The sequence below is a fragment of the Temnothorax nylanderi genome, unplaced genomic scaffold, assembly GCF_030848795.1.
Source record: "Temnothorax nylanderi isolate EJ_2023f unplaced genomic scaffold, tnyl_v1.0 TNYL_tig0077_pilon, whole genome shotgun sequence".
Lineage (NCBI taxonomy): Eukaryota > Metazoa > Arthropoda > Insecta > Hymenoptera > Formicidae > Temnothorax > Temnothorax nylanderi.
Window position 1 is genome coordinate 233,139 of NW_027249139.1, and position 18,243 is coordinate 251,381.

Sequence of the window (18,243 nt, forward strand, 5' to 3'; positions counted from 1 at the left end):
CACGTCAAGATGAACGATGGTTGCGACGGCAACGACGACGACGAAGGAAGGCGTGCAAGTGGCGTGCGCCGTTCCGGCATAGATAATGCAAACAGAAATTCCGTTATACCGCATAAAGCATCGGCGACCAGATTAGCGGACGGGGGAAGGAGAGAATGGTTGAAGGAGGTCGACGCGGGCTGCATTCTCGGGTGAAGCTACTTTAACTGCTACGCGAACGAGTTAGCGAGCTGCGAAACGTTAGGAGCGGGCGGGCTTATTATGACTGACGCGGACGAAAGAAGCGACGAGGAATAAGCGAGCGCACTCTCCGCGCTTTATCGCTCCTAATTCATTATTTTCCGCAGTAAAGACCCCACGAGGCTTTACGCGCATTAAAACCCCTCACTTGCCGGTCGTTTTATCGAGAAGCCGTTATCCCGGCGGTACTTGGTAATCCTATCGACTCGTCTCTTGGTCCCCCGCGCTTGGTTCGATATTATTGCTCCGCGCGCGTAGTCGCTGCCCGCCGCGCCGAGTCGCCGAGAGAGTCACTTCGATTCGAGCCGCGGTATAAAGTCGTCGGCTGTATCAATTTTAATGACCGCTCTTTAATTTCAGATTCCATCGGCACCGCCGATTTCTCCCGTCGTTACTTAGCCGAGGTCGCGCGCGCGCATGTCGTCTTGTCTTGTTAAGTCGGATAAACGAACAAAGTGGGGAACAGGTTTATAAACTTCCCCTTACACAATCTTGCATTATCAGGCCGCGCGTGCGTTCAAAAATGCTTTTTGTCCGGTTCATTACTTATCCTGGGCGAGATAGACACGCCTGATTCCGTTCCTTTCGCCACTCTATCCGCGCCCAGGAGTGCGGGGCCTGGAGTATCTAGACCATTGAGATCTTACGATCTCTTGCCCTTCCGTTCGTATATAATTTCTTCCTCTTGCACGCCTCTCGCCATTGCGCGCGCGGCCGCGCGAGGGCTTGTAGTGGTATCCGATTTTTCTCAGTACATTAAATTATACTCGAGGGGACTGGTTGACGGCCACGAGCCCGCCTTGACCAGGCGCTTTCAACGGGGAACATAAGCGATGCAAAGAGTGTTTTACCCGTGATATGTTGTTAAGGACTTGTTAATTACAAAAGTGGCAGAACAGGATCGGCAGATAGGAGCGTTGACTCGTTACCGGTCCCATAGAGACGCTCGCTACCACGGTCGATCGCAATCTGCCCGACAAATCGATGTCACGATTAGAATTTCCCGTGCATTCTGCCCGTCAAGCTCCTTATTTCGTATCGAGGATAATTGCTAATGGTAAAAACTGTTGAGGATAAAAATCTCGGTACGCGTGACTAACGTAATTGGACGTACGATTGGATGACGACACGGTTGCGAGCGAAATAGGTGTCGGATGAACTAATCGCGGATGCTGATTGTTTTGATTAGTCGTCGGAAATAATTTGCCCGCGCCGAGCTAAATGTCACGCGCGGATGATGATAACCAATATTGCGCGCTGCGTTCTCATCGGTGAACGGTCCGTCAGAATTGATCGATCTATCTATACGCGCGCCGCGAGAGGTGCGCGGAAAGCTCGGCGCGCGGGCAAATGTTAGATCGCAAACTACGATCGTCGGTGGAAATGACGGGCGCCGCGGAATACAATGCGGATTGCAAATTCCGCGTGTCATTAACCAAACCGCAAAATGCCCCGGCAGTCACGGTATGTAGGGTGGGACTCTCGCGCGGTGCTTCTCCCGCTGCGTGCATTATTCGTTATCGTGCGCCGCTCCGCGACACCGTTACGAGTGTACTTGCGTTATTCTTCTTCGATATCGCAATCGTCCGCGCGCTACTACCACCTTATTTCGCGCATCGATCGAATCGCTCGCGCTGCCGGGCCGTTACACCGGCATTGATTACACGACGATTACACGCGATCGCGGGCCATGCAATAAGGTAACTTTCGCGAGCGTTTTCCACGTAGCTACAATTTTCTAGCGTGGCTCATTTAGCTCGCGCTCCTACGCTACCCGCGGGTATTGCACGCCACCGCGCCGTCGAGACAAGATCAGAGATCGTAACTAACAAATCAGATTTTCTGCATTTTCTCAGAGCAGTTTCTTATCGTATTATTAGATGTAATTATCACTTTCCTTTTTGCACGTGATTTTATACCTTTTAAAATATTTCTCTCTATGAATATTAAATATGAGAATTTATTTCACATGCTATGTAGAATTTTTTAGAACGACATTTGCATCGGTTCTTAGTATCTTTAAACGCATCTTTTTTGTTACAGTTTACAACAATTTAGTACAACAATCGAGTTAGAATAGCGTAACGAAAGAATTTAATTCAATTGTTATAGGACGTAAAACGAAATTTTCTCTTAACTGTCTCCTACCAAATTGTCTCTTTTCTATTATCCTCAGGTAGATATTACTTATTCCGCTGATGCAACGGTAACAAGACGTGATGACAATGTATACAGACGTGACTCGATTAACATAAAGTATTGTTTTGTTCTCGAGCTACCTCAGAAAATGGCGCACAAAGCCTGCATCGAAATAGTGGATTTAATTGTCATGCCGTGAATATCGCGTATACCGCTTTGTCATTTTATTGCATTAACTGAAAATGAGGAAGTGCATTGCATACCATTTGTAAATTCGCTTTAATGCGCCTTTGACATTTCTCTCGACAAGTACTCTTGAAGATAGTAATACTTTGTCTTGAAAAAATGCATTTTTAAGAACGAAGATCGCAATGCACTGCGAGGATGTTGAAAATTGGCGTGTCTCCAAAAATATTTGACACATTTAACAGCCGAGAATTTCTTTGGTAATTTCTATAGAACTTATAACTGAAATTATAATCCGGCATCGTTATAATGTTATTAGGGAAGGCAAAAATCAGAATTAGACAGAAGAATTAAAAACATAAAAATAAAATGTTTTATTATTCAGTCATAGCTTTTATTCTAGAATAATATCTTTTTCGTTGTGTCGAACAGTTTGCGAAACGTGATAACCGCTTGCGAGGAAAGCTAAAGAAGACGATTTCACGTTTGTACATTATATCTCGAATATTTGCAGCAGCATTTCAGTTTCTTTGACATAACGCGCATTTTGAATTCGACTGTCGCATTTCGGATAAGATACCGTCACGTGAGGTTGTTTCATCTTGCGCCGACTGCATCCCAGCGTTTTTGTAATGCTGAAGTTATTACTGAAATGTGATTGAGCCATCTGTGCAATGAATATAAATGTACTGTCTCCCCGTTATGCATTCATAAAAATATATACGTACAATCTATATTCTGTATACGAGATTGTACATAATAAATAGAAATTTTTATAAGTGCGAGATTAAAGTCTCGTTTATTGATTCACGTACGTCTGACAGTAATGGGACCGTCGAATTCAAATAGAAATTCCGCACGTAAATTACGTTTTCTTAAATTAATCGTTAATCGACGGCAAGCGAGCTTCATTGTTATACACTGTTATCTCCATTTTTCTATCACTCTCGCGTTTATAAAACATGATGCATTCAAATCGCACATAAAAAGTCTCTTTATCGATTGGAACGAAATAAATAAGACTAAAGTAATACTTTACAATGTTCGCGCGCCCAGAATTTTTTCGTTATCACCGTGGAGCGTCAGCTTCTACCGCTGTGATGCTCGTAAGCTCGTATTCCTGGATGAAATTCGTCATCAACCAGAGAGAAGAGAAGTGTAAATACAATTAAATATACATAATAATTATAATTAGGAAGTGGTATCACTGTTGGCGCAGTGGCTTGAGCCAAGCTATCTAAACAGTCGAGTCGAGGTTCAAACGGGTCTGGAGACACTCTCGGCTCGATATTAAGCGATATTTTACTTTAAGAATTGATCGTGGAGGAACACACACACCCGCGCGCGCGAGACAGCTGCCGAATAATTACACCGACGCAATATTCGCCCGGAAAAATCCAGGTACGGTGGTTTGCCGATCGATTGCGAAACTATTTGCACTGGTCGACAAATAACGTCGCCGATCTCGACGACGCCACGAACGGGCGGCATAACGATAAGGAGCGGCGAATTTTAAGCACACGATCACACCGCTGGGCTACCAGAAGCGCGACGGGCTCTGCAGGCTCATCTCTTGCGCTCCACGACCACGGCACACACACATTCACATACGTATACGCACCCAACGTAATCGTCGCACGTTCCACGAGCCGAATAACGGTGCCGGCCCGGTCGTGATTCGCGACCGAGCGGACGACGTCCTATTTACAACGAGTTTCAGCTAACTACTCTCATCCAGACGCGCTGCAACAAATTTACAACAGAATCTGCGTGTGTGTTGCACACACACACACACACACACACACCGGATATACATTTCCGCACGAGATGAGAGCGCGTCTCAAATTTCTTCTCACTCTTATCACACACCGTCTATGTACACGCCTTCTTATCACCCCTCGCGGTCACGCTCTATTTTATACATAAAAACCTCCGTTTGTATTTACACACTCTGTAATATATCATCGTATTGCACACCGTCCGAGTACGCGCTTTGAAGTTGCGCTCCGAGCATACAAGATCCTCCAACGTAAAGCTCGTGTCCCTCCCGTTGTACCCTCGCGGCCAAGTGCCTCGTTCGACACGAACGGCACTCGACGTGTTCGGATTTGACTGCAACGAGCGGTTCATATGTGGACGGATACCGTGCGCGACCCGTTGGACGTCCTGTTGTTGTGCTGCCGTCGGACCGGCGGCGGTTGCCTCGTCCTCTGCGTCGCGCGCTGGTTGTTCGGCACGTCCGGCAACGCGAATCGTAACTTCTCCCAGAAGAGCTTGTCGCCCCACTGCAGATACGTGTTCGTCTTTAGATATAGCCGTATATCCGGATCGAGATCGCGCTGGTGCACGTCGCCGACCAGCACGAGGATCAGCCGGCGTCTTCTGTCCCTCAGCACCTGATGGTGCGCCGATTTGAAGTCGAAGCGGCACCATTCGGATTTGATGAAGTTTTCCGACAGCACCATTATCGTTCTGCGCGACGACTCCACTGCCTGGACGATGGTGTCGGCTATGAAGCTGCCGACCGGAAAGTCCCGGTAGTGGAGGCACAGTTTGTACGAGGGGTTGCCCATCTCGAGCACCGGCGCCAATTCCTCGGCGACGAACGCCTCGTCCTTCGAGCTGTAGCTCACAAAAGCGTCAAACAGTTTATCCCGATCGTCCCGGTCGACCTCGTTATTCCGATAGAATATCCGCACGCCGAAACGCGAATGAAACCACACGCGCAGCTCGTGACGGAACACAAAAGCGAGCATGCACAGAAGTATGACGACGAGCGAGCTGGCCGAGGTGGCCACCAGCAGCGGTAGATAATCCTGCAGGACCTGCTTCTCGATAATGGTCTTGGTGTAGTTGTGATGCATGTCGTTGTCGACGCTGATCGCGCCGGTGCAGACGGCGCTCTCGTTGCCGGCGCGCTCGCGATCGCCCGGTGCCGCGCTCATCGAGAAACCGAACTCGTCGTCCGCGAACACCTCGTCACCGAACGCCTCGAATTCCGTTACGTTATACACGCAGCGCAACACGGCCGCGTCCGCGACGCGGACGCTCGGATCGCGCGACCACTCGCGATAACTCTGCAGGTAATCGCACTCGCAGGACCAGGGATTCCCGGCCAGGCTGATCTCGATCGAACCCGGCAGCGACCATATCGCCAGGGTGGTCAGACGGTTGTTCTGCAGTTGTAGCATCCGCAGGGAGCGCAGCGGCGCGAACGTGTCGTTGCCGATCGCGGCGATGCGGTTGCGTTGCAGATGCAGCTGCCGCAGCGCGTCCAGCCCCTCGAACTCGTGACCGCGCAGCTCGCGTATCCTGTTGTCCTGCAGGTGCAGATCCTCGAGGTCGCGCAGCCCGTTGAACGACCTGTTCTGCACGATCTCGATGTTAGACGAATTGAGAAACAGCACCTTGAGCTTTTTGCGGCCGATAAAAGCGTGACTCGATACGACGCGCAGATCGTTCCCGTCTAGATAGAGACGCGTGGCGTCCATCGGTATCTGTTCGGGTAGTCGGTTCACGTGACCCCCGTTGGAACAGTCCACCACATTCGCCGACCACGACTGATCGTGGTAACACGTGCAGTTGTTCGGACACGTCATCTCGCAGTCGCACGCGTCGAAGTCGCAGCAGTGGCACAGGGCGAAGCAGTGGGTGTCGTACTTGCAGAGGAACTGCGAGTGCGACGCCTCGACCAGCGGCACGAAGACGTGCTCGCGGTCGTACAGGAGCTTGCAGTAGATGCTCTCGAGGTCCATGACGCGCGGCTGCACGCGCGTTTGATTCTGCCGATTGACACGCTGCAGCCATTCCATGGTGCAGTCGCACAGGTACTGATTGTCGCCGATGTAGAACTCCGGCAGCGGTCGGTCCGACGGTACCGCACTGATGCGCAACGCGTAGGGCTCCAGATTCCGTATCTGGTTGCCCTTTAAATCGACTCGCGTCAGATTCGGTTTCTTGAAGAACGAATAACTCTGCACTTTGGAGATGAGATTGTCGTTTAGGAACAGCAGCTCGACGCTCATGGGGATCGCGTTGCCGGTGATTTCCGTGAGCTTGTTCTCGCTCGCGTCGAAGGTACTCAGTTGCAGCTGCGTTTCAATCTCGAAATAGTTGCCCAACTCCCGGATCTCGTTCGAGTGTATGTCCAGCCACTGCAGCCCGGTCGGTATCATCGCGTAGTCGAACCACTTGAGCTTGTTATCGCTCACGTTGAGCCAGACGAGATTCGGAAGTTTGGTGAAGAGCCCGGCGATGTCGGTCAGCTGATTGCCGTCGAGGCGTATCGCTTGTAGATTCAGATTCTCGTCGAAGGTACCGGGTTCGATGTACTGTATGCGGTTTCGTGAGAGGTTCAGGATCTTGAGCTCTTTGATACGATCGAAGACGCCCTTCGTGAGATTGCCGATATGATTTTCAGTTAATCGAAGTCCGTACAGCTGCGCCACGTGGTCGAAGGTGCCGCTCGGTATCTCGGAGATGAGGTTCTCGCCGAGGTCGAGGGTGCGCAGGAGGGGAGTGGCTTTCAATGCGTCCGGCACCGATGTCAGCCGATTACCGTTAAGATGAAAGTCCTGTAGAGACGAAGCGTTTCTGAGAGAGCCCGGGTGTATCGTGTGCAACCGGTTATTGTCCAGCGAGAGGAGACTAAGCACGTAAAGGCCACTCAACGTGGTGGCGTCTATGACGGTCAACTGGTTGTCACTTAGCAGCAATGTGTGTAAGTTGTAGAGTGCCGAGAACGTGTTCTCCGGCAGGCTCTCTAATAGATTTTCCTGCAACCGTAGTATCTGCAAACTGTATAGATCGCGAAAAACGGTCGGGTCGAGCCGCGCGATACGATTGCTCGAGAGATCCAACACCACTAAACGCACCAGACGAGTAAACGTAGCCGCGTTCACCCATTCCGCTGTTAATTCGTTGTGCGAGAGGTCTAGCACTAGCAGCCGCGACAATTCGCTGAACAAACCGGGCGGCAAGACGCTCAACGTATTGTTCCTGAGATGAATCTCCTGTATATGATCCTTGGCGTCGCTGAAGAGCTCCGGCGGCAGGCTCGCAAGCCGATTGTCGGTGAGTCTCAAGATGGCCAGCGACGTTAGGCCCTCGAACGCGCGGTCCGCCATGAAGCTGATGGCGTTGCATCGCAGGTCCAGGCTGTGCAACCTCGTCAGACCGGAAAACGCCGCGCTCGGCAGAGATTCGACGCTGTTGTTGCTGAGATCCAGCTCCCTGAGGTTCGTCAGGCATCTCGCCGCCGCGTTGAAGCGGAAACCCGTGATGTCCCGGAGTCGATTCCTCGTCAGATTCAGAACCTCCAGATTTACCAGGGGACAGAGCGCGCCCTCCGGTATGCCCCACATGTTGTTCTCGCCGAGATCGAGTTTCTCCAGCTGTCGAAGTTCGTCGGTGAACGCCCCGGCGGACACGTCGAGTGCCATTGCCGACCAGTCGGTGTTGTGCGTCCTCACGGTGAGGTTGCGCAGCTCCCTGAGACCCTTGAACGCGTCGTCCGACAGATTGCCGATCTTACAGTACTCGATCACGAGCTCGCGCAGCTCGACCAGCGGCCTGAAGCTCCCGGCGCTCAGGGAACTCTGGTAGAATAGCGCGTCGCTGCATTCCAGCCGCAGGCGCACCGTGTGCTGCGGCTGTATCACGCTGAAATTCGTGTTCTCCAACTCGCTGTTGATGGTACGTAGACGGCACACGAGCGACACGTCGTCCTCGGCGTCGCCGGTCGTGACCCACTTGCATTCGTCCGGTGCCTTGTACCTGAGCGCCTTGCTCAGAGACGCACCTAGGACACCGAATATCGTGCCCAGCAGAATGGCGAGGAAGGCAGGACTACCCCGCATCTTTCCGCCGCGTTAATCACTGTTCCATCAATGTGGAGTGCTCCCCCCCGTGCCCCCTCCCCCTAGGGGTACCTATCTCTAATGCCAACTAACGCCACTGGTGCGTCTCGTGAAACCGGCGTCGATCCATCTAAACCACCACGAGTTGCCGCGATTTCACCTCATCACGTCATCCATATCACTCTTTCTCTCTCTCTCTCTTGTCTCTCCTTGCCTCGGTCGACGATCGACCTTTTGCACCTTGCTCTTTGCGCCTTACGATCCTGGCGGTCTCATCCTCGGCGATTCGTCTCGTAGAGAAAGAGAACGAATCGTTTGGACAAACGATGCGCGCGCGCGTTAACGGGACGAAATAAACGCGTTCGCGAAAGAGGAGAGGAGAGAGAAACAGGTTCAGCGACCCCGAGATTATCGCCTCTTCGACGGTGAGAAAAAATCTCGTGGACAACGAAAAGTCACCGTTGCGCGAGTACGGCGCGCGCGCGTGCAGGACTCCGATAGGGCCCACGGTTCCACCAGGACTGGTTGGCGGAGGATTGTAAGGCCCTGGCGGACTCCGTTACCCTCTCCCTCCTGCCGTCGCCGATCCCCCGGCTGCCACCTTCCACCGCTCACCACTCCGCGCGTTCTTCCTTCTCCCACCTTGATTCCTCGCCTTCTCCTCGTCGTCGTCGTCGTCGTCGTCGTCGCCGTCGTCGTCGTCGTCGTCGCCGTCGTCGTCCTCGTCGTCGTCGTCCTCGTCCTCGTCCGCGTACCCGGGTCCCGACGTTCTGGCAAGTCTATAAAAACAAGACAGGTACACTCTCCAGGTCCTTACAGCGGCTCCTCCGCATCTGCAGCTTCCTTCATCCACTACGTTCTTATTTCCTTGTCCCCCCCCCCTTTCCGTTTTTTCCATCGCGCGTCCTTCTTCTCTTTCTTTCTCTCTCTCCTTTTCTTCGTGCACCGTGCACTCCCCGCATCTCTCGTGCTTTCCTCATCACTCTTTCTCTCAATCTTTCTCTTTCCCTCTACCCTTTTTTCCTCCCGTCTCGATCTTCCTCCATCTCCTCTTTTCTTCCTTTCTATTTTTTCGTCATATTGCTGTTCGATCCGTCCGCGAAACCTTGCCACGCCGTCATCTGTTCTCACATCGTTTCTACGATTCTGTCACGTAGAATGGGATCTCGAAAAAGGATGTTTGCCCGATGCCTTTATGCGAATCCCGTTTCGTATTCCGACTGTTCCGTTGCTTCGCAAATACTTTTTGCGGATTTCCGTTGCGTTCTTCCGCACCTCTCACGATCATCTGCTTCTGGTGAAGACATATGTCGGTTTGCATTTTATGCAATTTAATTTTTATACATTTATATATTATTATTATACATATAATGCATTCAATTTTATTTTATTTACAAATTTTTTTTGCGTGCGCATATATTTGTGTTTGTTAGACAGATCATGTTCTTATTTATATCTTTTAAACCAAATCTTTATTTCTGAAAATCTTGGGATTCTGTAATAATCACAAAGAAAACGATAATTGATAATTATATAGAAATCGTCAAAAGAAATTCTGATTTACAAATCTAAAATAAGATCTTATGTATGTTCATGATCTTTCTTGAAGCTCGATTAATTTCTCACAATATTCTAACATTCAAAATCCTCACAACTTTATTCTAGATCTCATAAAAAGACATTCATTGTGTCGGAAATAGTGTGTAACATCGTATCAAGTGGTATCTTTTGTAGGGAACTCCGCCTTTCACAAAACAGTGCTTAGTAGTTTGATCTCCCATCGTTGAAAAGTGATTTGTTACCTTTACCTGCTCGAAGTAGGGTCCCTTGTTGGCAAAAGATCCTTCGGACATCATCATCGTTTAAATCAGCGATTCTACAGGCCCCATTCCTTCGAACTTTAAATGACCAAATACAACGTTCGCATCCATTAAAATCGATTATTCGAAATAAATTATTATATCATCTATAAATTATTATATCATTTGTGTCATCGTTTCTTAATTACTTTGATTTCAATATACATTTTAATGTACGTCTTCGTGGAAATACACGTAATGGCTCACTCGAGAAGAGCTTGGTAGAATGCTCAAGATCTCATCTTCGCCATTGTTATTGCCGACGATATGGGTAGACTACCGATTTCGCAATTAAACGTATGTTTTATTCGTATCCATTGATCGTTATTACAAGATCTTTACCAAGGCCGCGAGGCTTGTGTGTCGGTATTATATTTCACTCTTTCGCCAGTTCCCTCTCGCCTTGGTAATTGCCCACGGTGGACTGCATTTTAGCCGTCTATAAGCGTCCGTAATATTATTCCCCGGGTGTCCGATGTTTTGCAGATTAACCATGTATCACGTGCCGTAAAACGAAACTGCAACCTGCTAACTATCTCGATTATCTCGAGTGAGTTTGCGCCATTCTTTCTCATTACACAAATATCTCGAGTTCTTCCGGGAAAGAGTTACTTCATTCCCGGAGATTATTTTCGCCGGCTTTCGAGACGCAATTTTTGGGCCCGATATTACATACATCCCCCGTCGCCAATTACTGTAACCGCTTCAATGAACGATACAGACGCATCAGGAATCTTATTGCCGTGCGCGCGCAAACTTGATTTAATCCCCCGCAGGGTGGGATTATACTAATCGCTGTTAATTTACGAGTAATTTTGTTACGCGCGGAAATTTATGAGGCGAGCGTATCTCTAATTATCATTAACGACATTAATTCCGCGAGTCGAATTTAGTCCGATATCTTGATAGTCCCCACGAAGATTAAACATTAACGTTTTTAATCCCGACGACTCGGGCATTCCGTTATCGACAATTACATAAATCCAACTCCTTTAATCTCGGCGGTAGCCGGCCCCATACCGATAAAGGCAATTTCCACGACTTTACGGGGACCGTAAGCACCACGAAACGATTCTTTTTTGTCAGGTTTGATTAGCGATGCGATGTGAATGGACCTTAAGCAGGAGGATGCCCCAATGGCCGCGCCGCTGAAAGGTGGCTAGTTGGCGGCCGGGATCGGCGAAAGCGGTCAGTGATCGCTGGGGCCTCATGCCCGGGCCTCTCGTTGCTGACGATCAGGCACCACTCCGGCACCTCCTTTCCCTTTACTCTCTCCCCTCCCCCCCGCTTATCCCCCATCCCTTCTCTCAGTCTCCACGAGCCCTCCCCACCGCCGTTGCTCCCGGGGCCTAGTCTCCTTTCAACAGTGCAGGTGACGGGGCATTCTTTTAAATCTAATCAACTACCGAACCATACGTCGTTATGTACAGGGTGTTTCCGAATACGAGGTTCGTTTAAAATATTAACGGATCCTCTCTAATCTGACGAGGCAATTTGTACGACCGTGAAAGACCCGTGTGGGCCCAGTTGTACGCGCGTTACGCGCGTTGGTGGTCACGAACATCGTTATTTGCTCAAGTTTCATTAATATATCATGACTCTTCATATAAACACACGTCTTCTTATGTTAATGAATTATTATTATTAAATCATGGTAACAAGTTTTACGTATCCCTTTGTAAAATATTTCTACCACGTTAATAATTGAAAAAAGTGAAAAGTAAGAAAGTAATTTTACTTTTTTTTTTAATAACGAAGACAATAGTTGCGCCAGAATTCGGTATTTCGTTGCAAGTCTGTCATGAAAGGGACTCCTTAGCTCGACAAGGCGCATGTAATATACATCGGAGCACCCTGTATATGACCATACGGATGCTCGTGTGTCTCGCCTTCACGATATCGAAGCACGCGATAACAAAGAGCGTAGGGGGACGCCGATGTCGTGCATTCAGAAATCATTACGCAATCGGACCCGTTGTATCGTGGAGCTCGTTTCGGACCTTCCGTTTTCCCAGCCGTGCGTCGATTCGAGCCGAGCGCGATGCTCATTAGCTCCGAGCAAGGAAATCAATCAAAGACGTTCGGATTGTTACGCGTTAATGGTGAACGAAACTACCGGATTCCGATCGCTGGCCTGCGCTCCTCGCTTGATAAAGACAGATGCGCGCTGGCGCTCAGTGGATGTCTAACTGTGTAATTCCGCTGTTACATAACAATGACTACGGCTATCGCCGCGGTATGCGCTAATTGTAAAAATCATTGATTGATGGATGGACTTTTCTTCTCGCCAGAACTGACTCGGACAAGGCAGAATTAAGATTTAACGTTACGTATTTTGATTGAATAAGAAGACATAATAGTGCTAAGCAAACTATGCATGAGCGATAGAACTACACGGCTCAAAGATTTTCTCACAAACGTATTTCATTTTAGATCATTGTTTCTGAGAGAGGAGATAGTCTATCATAGAAAAGATGTTTTTATTTGAATTAAAGAATGCTGCTATTTTTCAGCAAAACTCGACGGAGCTCAAAGAAACACATAGTCAATTAAAAATTTATTTATTCGAATTATTTTTCCTTACAGAAACTCACAGTTTTTATATGAATAGCATAAAAAATTTAAATTAATTCTAAGATTTTCGCATAAAAATATGAGTTTTGTAAGGCTATTCATAACAGGAAGAAAACCTGCCGGAATTCATAGTTTATCAGTATCACGCCAGACTAATCGTCGGCCAGACGAGCATACTCGGCGCTCGCAACCGAGCTAAGCCAGAAGCGCATTGCAAATCATGACGGTCTAGAATTTATGTTCCGATATGTTAGTCTTCCACTCTTTCAGAGATGGTTTTACGTAACGCCGATAAGAGAGAGATTTCCCGAGTACAACATACATTCTTCTCACGATTCTTTCCCGCGGGAGAGACTAATGGATTCTCAGTTTCCCCGTTTATTCGTATAATCACTTAGTAGCCGCAGCCGCTAATTATCGCGACTTGAAGTTACAGAACCGCCGCGCGCCGTGGAAAAGATCACGGCGCGATCTTGCGAAACCCCCGCAGACACAAACCGAGATGGTTTGTTATTGTGCACTTTCACTCCGGAGAGCCCCGGCCTAAGTTTCTTCCTTCTTGTCCCAGGAGCAGCAGCCTCCAGGCCGTTTATTGTTTTCAGGTGGGCACGGAATCACGATCCGCCGCGCCGTCGCCGCCGCCGCGCGGCCGCGATTCCCGCCGATGATCACCTGCTAGTTTCATCTTACAACCCTGCAACACGTTTTCTCCTGCAACCTTTTTCGAATGCATTCCACGGCGATTGCGCGGTTCGTCGTGGTCGACTTTAGCGGCTTTAAGGAAGTGATGTTGTACCGAGATCGGACGAGAATACCGTGACGAACAAGAAAATTTGAAATTAAACTATTTTGCGTATCGACGCGCGTATTAAATTTTGCATTTTTCCATCGTTTAAAAAAAAAAATGATAAAGGAAGGTATGCGAATGAATTAAAAGAGCTTTTAAGAATGTTTTGCCCGATATAGAAGAAATTTCTTTAAACAAGCGCCTTTTTACGTAGAGTTTATCAACGTATTTCATCTCCGCGTAACGAACAGGGTGCAAAATGCTTAAGAACGGCTCGTAAAGCGATTACAAAACAATTTGACACGTTGAATCCGCTATTACATAGCCCGTTAACTCAATTACCATCCACTCTTGTGTCCATTACCATTGTGCTAGAGCGCAGTGTTTCAAACGCGACTCTCTCTTTCTCTCATCCTCTCGCGAGTTACTGTTACGTAAGTAAAATGTCTATATACTTCCCGCGGTATATTTAGTCTCAACGCGCTATCGACCGTTTTATTGCTCGTAAAGATAAATCAAGGTACGCGCATGACTTAACAATTAAATTGTCGGCAAGAAGGGAAACTCGTCGGATCTCCGGAATAAAAAAAATGGGAGTAAATCTCGAAGCGGATATAGCGTGGCAGTGCAAATTGGCGCTCCTATTGCGCTCGCATTACTTCAACGGAGTTTAACGTGTGCAACATGTCGGACAGCTCGGGGACTAATATAAAAGGATAACGTCTTCTCACGTGGCGCGAGTCAATCAAATGAGAAACTGCCTAGTCGGCGGCAGCCACCGGGTCGTACATTTCAGCATTGAAATAATCATAGGAATGATAATTTAGGGAAAAAATCGAGCACTTCTCTCCTCATTATCACTTTTTTATCAACCGATAAGGAACTTGTCAGCCGTCATTACGATAAGGTTTATTATCCGCGCGCGGCGCATCACGAGGATAATCAGCGCGTATCAATAATCGGTGTGGAAAATTTATCGCTCTTCGAACGCGCGATCCCGAGAAATCGTTTTCCGCGTGCGAGAGCTGCTCTCGCTCACTCCTCTCTCTTTTTCTCTATGGATGGACGGCGAGAAGAGAGAAAACGAGAGGAAGGCCGTCGTTCCGGCGGCGGAGGTCTAACGCTACGGTCTCGAAGAGAGACAGACGCATCGGACAAGTTACTGATGTACGGGAGGGTAGAGGGAAAGAGAGGGCGAAAAGAGCGGCGTGACGGAGAAAACGTGCGAGAAAGAGAGAAAGAAAGAGAGAGAGAGAGAGAGGGAGGAAGGGAGAGAGAGGGACCGGAATGTGTAGGAGGGAGAGAGAGGAGAGTACGAAAGGAGGGAATACGACGGCGATCGCCTGTAATCGAGTTGACCGTGAAATTTTCATTACACCTCTTTTGAGTTATGCATATAAATAAGGAAGGGAGAGCGGGTCGGTGCACCGGGAGCGAAGAACGTGGCAATGCCTTTGTTAGCGGAAGGTTAATGGTGAGGGACCCTCGGGTGTCTTACGACGCTGACAGCAGTCTCGTTAACGATTACGATAACTCCACGGGCTCCTCCGGGATGCCTAGCCGGGGCAACTGCAGGCAACCGCGCGCCGCGCCGGCGAGGCGACCCAAGGCAATCCAGAAAGGAGGCGCACGGACTGGTTCATGGGCGAGGGACGAATCCCACGTGTGATCGTCCCCAAAAATTAACGAACTCGGGGATTGGGTTATCGTCCGGTTAGGTGTAAACCAGGACCGATGATACCTTTGGCGCAGTTCCCCCTCACCTTTCCCTCCTCTGCCTCTTTATTTCTCTCTGTGAATGCGCGATATAAATTGTCGCGGACAGATCCCAAGTCGTAATCCACGAAAATACTCGGATATAATTGCGGAGGAAGGAAGCATCGTAAAGACTCATCACCTCCGAGACGCGGGTACAACGATCTTGCTAAAAATTACGGCGGTCATAACGATGTTTATCATTCTCGATGACGATTAATTGGAAAAATAATTCCAAGAGTTCGAATCCAGTATAGCGAGTCCAGTGTCTGAATATGCTTAAGACCATACACAGATTTTGATCCACTGCGTGGATTATTTCTTAAGGTTTTGTAGAATGACGTTAACAACTCTAAGTCGACATATTGTACATTGTAAGGTTGACGATAAAAATTGATGACTATGATCAGCACGCATCATTCCAGTTTTATGTAATCCGAAATTAAAAACCACTTTGGGTGCATGCTCCGTCGACAGCTATCCCAAAATTAACGGCTTCGTGGATCAGCTGGCTCGCCAAATAAAATAAGTATCGAACGAGGCTCACAGGGTGAATCACAAAGTCACGGAAGACGAGCGTTACATAAGATTTTCATGGAAACATCATAATCATGCTTAATGGACCTCGGCCGGTGACTTGCTAATGATAATCTAGTGATATTTTTAGGGTCAGTTCGGCTTAAATTAATCCTCCGTGCCGCCTCTTGTAGAACCGCTTTTTATATACCTTTTGGAATGATATGGCGCAAGAAACTTACTAAATTTGAGATAATCCAAGCATTACTCAGACTCTTCCCATGATATTTTAGTGCTCATTAAGATATTGATTATATCGTTGAATCGTACTAATTGTTTTCAATAAAATTTAGTTTATTTGAAAGTAAATATATAGAATATATTAGAAATTAATAGTACAGAGTAAATTAAAGAGATTAATTTGTTTCAATTAAAAACATGGAATTCTCGAATTGTTACAAAGCAAAAATATAGAAACTCGATAACGCTAATAGAAATAATAAAACTTGAAACATAACTTTATTTTGCTATAGATATAAATTTTTTTATTTTTATATTAATGCAATTTTTTATTCGATGGTTAATTGCAAGTATACTTGTTGTTATTCAACGAATTTTTTGAAGAAGATATATCGACTCTGTAAATTGTAATTACAATCGTTAAAAAAGTTAAAACTGGTTATAAGACTATAAGTGTGCAAACACGACGTGATCGGAGATTTCACAACCGATCTATCAACGTGAGGCACCGTCTCGCTTATTACTCGAACAGATCGAGCGTTTCAAGCTTTAATTTCTCAATAGCGGGGGTCTCGTGCCTGCAGCGGTTATCTCACGATCAGTCGCCGTATTACGAAGGTTTCGTAGCTAAACGAAAGTACGTCGTCTGCGAAAGCACACCGTGGCCGGAGTACCAAGTGTGCTCTCGTGAGCCTAGTTGATCTGCAACATTCGCCGCACCGTACCGCACCGCACCGTACCGTACCGCACCGACCGCATCGCATCGCATCGCACCACATTGCATCGCGCCGGGGCAATCCGAGGCAACCCAGAGGTAGCCAGAGGTAATCCCGGAGTTCAAAGACTCTCGTCGGTGGGCGAGAGACGTCGTATCCCACCGGCGGCCACCCGAAAATTAACGACCTCACGAACCGGCTAAGACTCGGTAAACGAAAACTGCCCAATTTTTCTTTCTTTTCTCCTCTCTCTCTCTCTCTCTCTCTCTTTCTCTCCCTCTCTCCTCCCTCTTTCTCTTTCTTTTTAAGCCGGTCGTTAAAGTCCCGTCTCCGCACGCCACGTCGCGCCGCGCCGCGCCGCGCGCGTACGTAACTCGCCGCATGGAACGCGAGATGGGACGTGTGCGTGAGTGCGCGTATTGTCGGGTCCAGGAGCCAGGGGCGGATTCGCGGATACCTCCGTTCGCGAATTACTACGCGAGTTTCGACCACTGGCCTACGCGGGGTACCGTACGACTTCGCGGAAGCGCGGCGCCGCGTGTCGGTCCTTTTTGCTCCGCTCGTATCGCGTGGCGAGTACCCCGTACCCCTCATCACCACTGTCGCTTGATTATTATGGCCCGGGAATTGCTGATGAGATTACGTTAAAATACAGGTCTCATTGATGCGAGCCGAAATGCACATTGCGATGGATTTCGTTGTTAATTTAGCGAACCTGGCCTACAACTCGAGCATACCCGCGATCACTTATTATTAAACATGTACGTATTCCGACGCAGCGGAAATCGTGGAATTGGCTTAATCAGATGCGGATAATATTCATTTCAGCTGAAAATCGTGCGCACTTAATAATACTTTGAACTCTGCTGCCGTGACTTACGTTATTGCCGTTATATAAAGATGTTGTCGTAAATTCACGATTATAAATAGCGCGATCGGTGCGCAATTACCGAATTAACACTTGATCTTCGGCTATTAGTAGCGCGCGTGCGAAGCGATCCGTAACGAGTGACGTAACGGCGCAGGTAGTAATGATTGCGCAAGAACAATACGTTAAAATCCGCGCGTAAGTAAGCCAACACGCTCCGCGTGTGAGAAATGGCTATTGCTAATCGCTACAGCCGATACGTTGCCGCTCGACCGGACTCTCGCCGTTGTATTTCACGCGGCAGCGATATCCGAATATAGTCCAGCGCTCTACTTCTCTCACCGTCGCGTCGCTTCACGCCTGAAAACGTTATGTCACGACAGAGTGGACAATGCGAAGCGGTCCGGGCACTTTTTGGCAGGTCGGCCCGTCCCTGACTGTATCCCACACGGATTGGCTTGAAGAATGAGGCCGCCGTTATGGAGTGCGTATTTAATGGAATTAA

At 48.3% G+C, this 18,243-nt stretch overlaps 2 protein-coding genes across 2 annotated transcripts in view; one reads left to right on the forward strand and one right to left on the reverse strand.

Annotated features, from left to right (window-relative positions):
• Su(var)3-3 (lysine-specific histone demethylase Su(var)3-3) overlaps positions 1-18,243 on the forward strand; it is a 101,670-nt gene that overhangs the window by 50,603 nt on the left and 32,824 nt on the right. The window lies entirely within an intron of this gene.
• On the reverse strand, positions 3,158-8,423 carry Tollo (Toll-like receptor Tollo). The gene has a single exon (XM_071709458.1). It carries the CDS (start codon positions 8,421-8,423, stop codon positions 4,692-4,694), a length of 3,732 nt encoding a protein of 1,243 aa, XP_071565559.1. The 3' UTR covers positions 3,158-4,691.

Coding starts and splice junctions, on each gene's coding strand:
- Tollo (XM_071709458.1), bottom strand. CDS start 8,423: ATGCGGGGTAGTCCTGCCTTCCTCGCCATTCTGCTGGGCACGATATTC.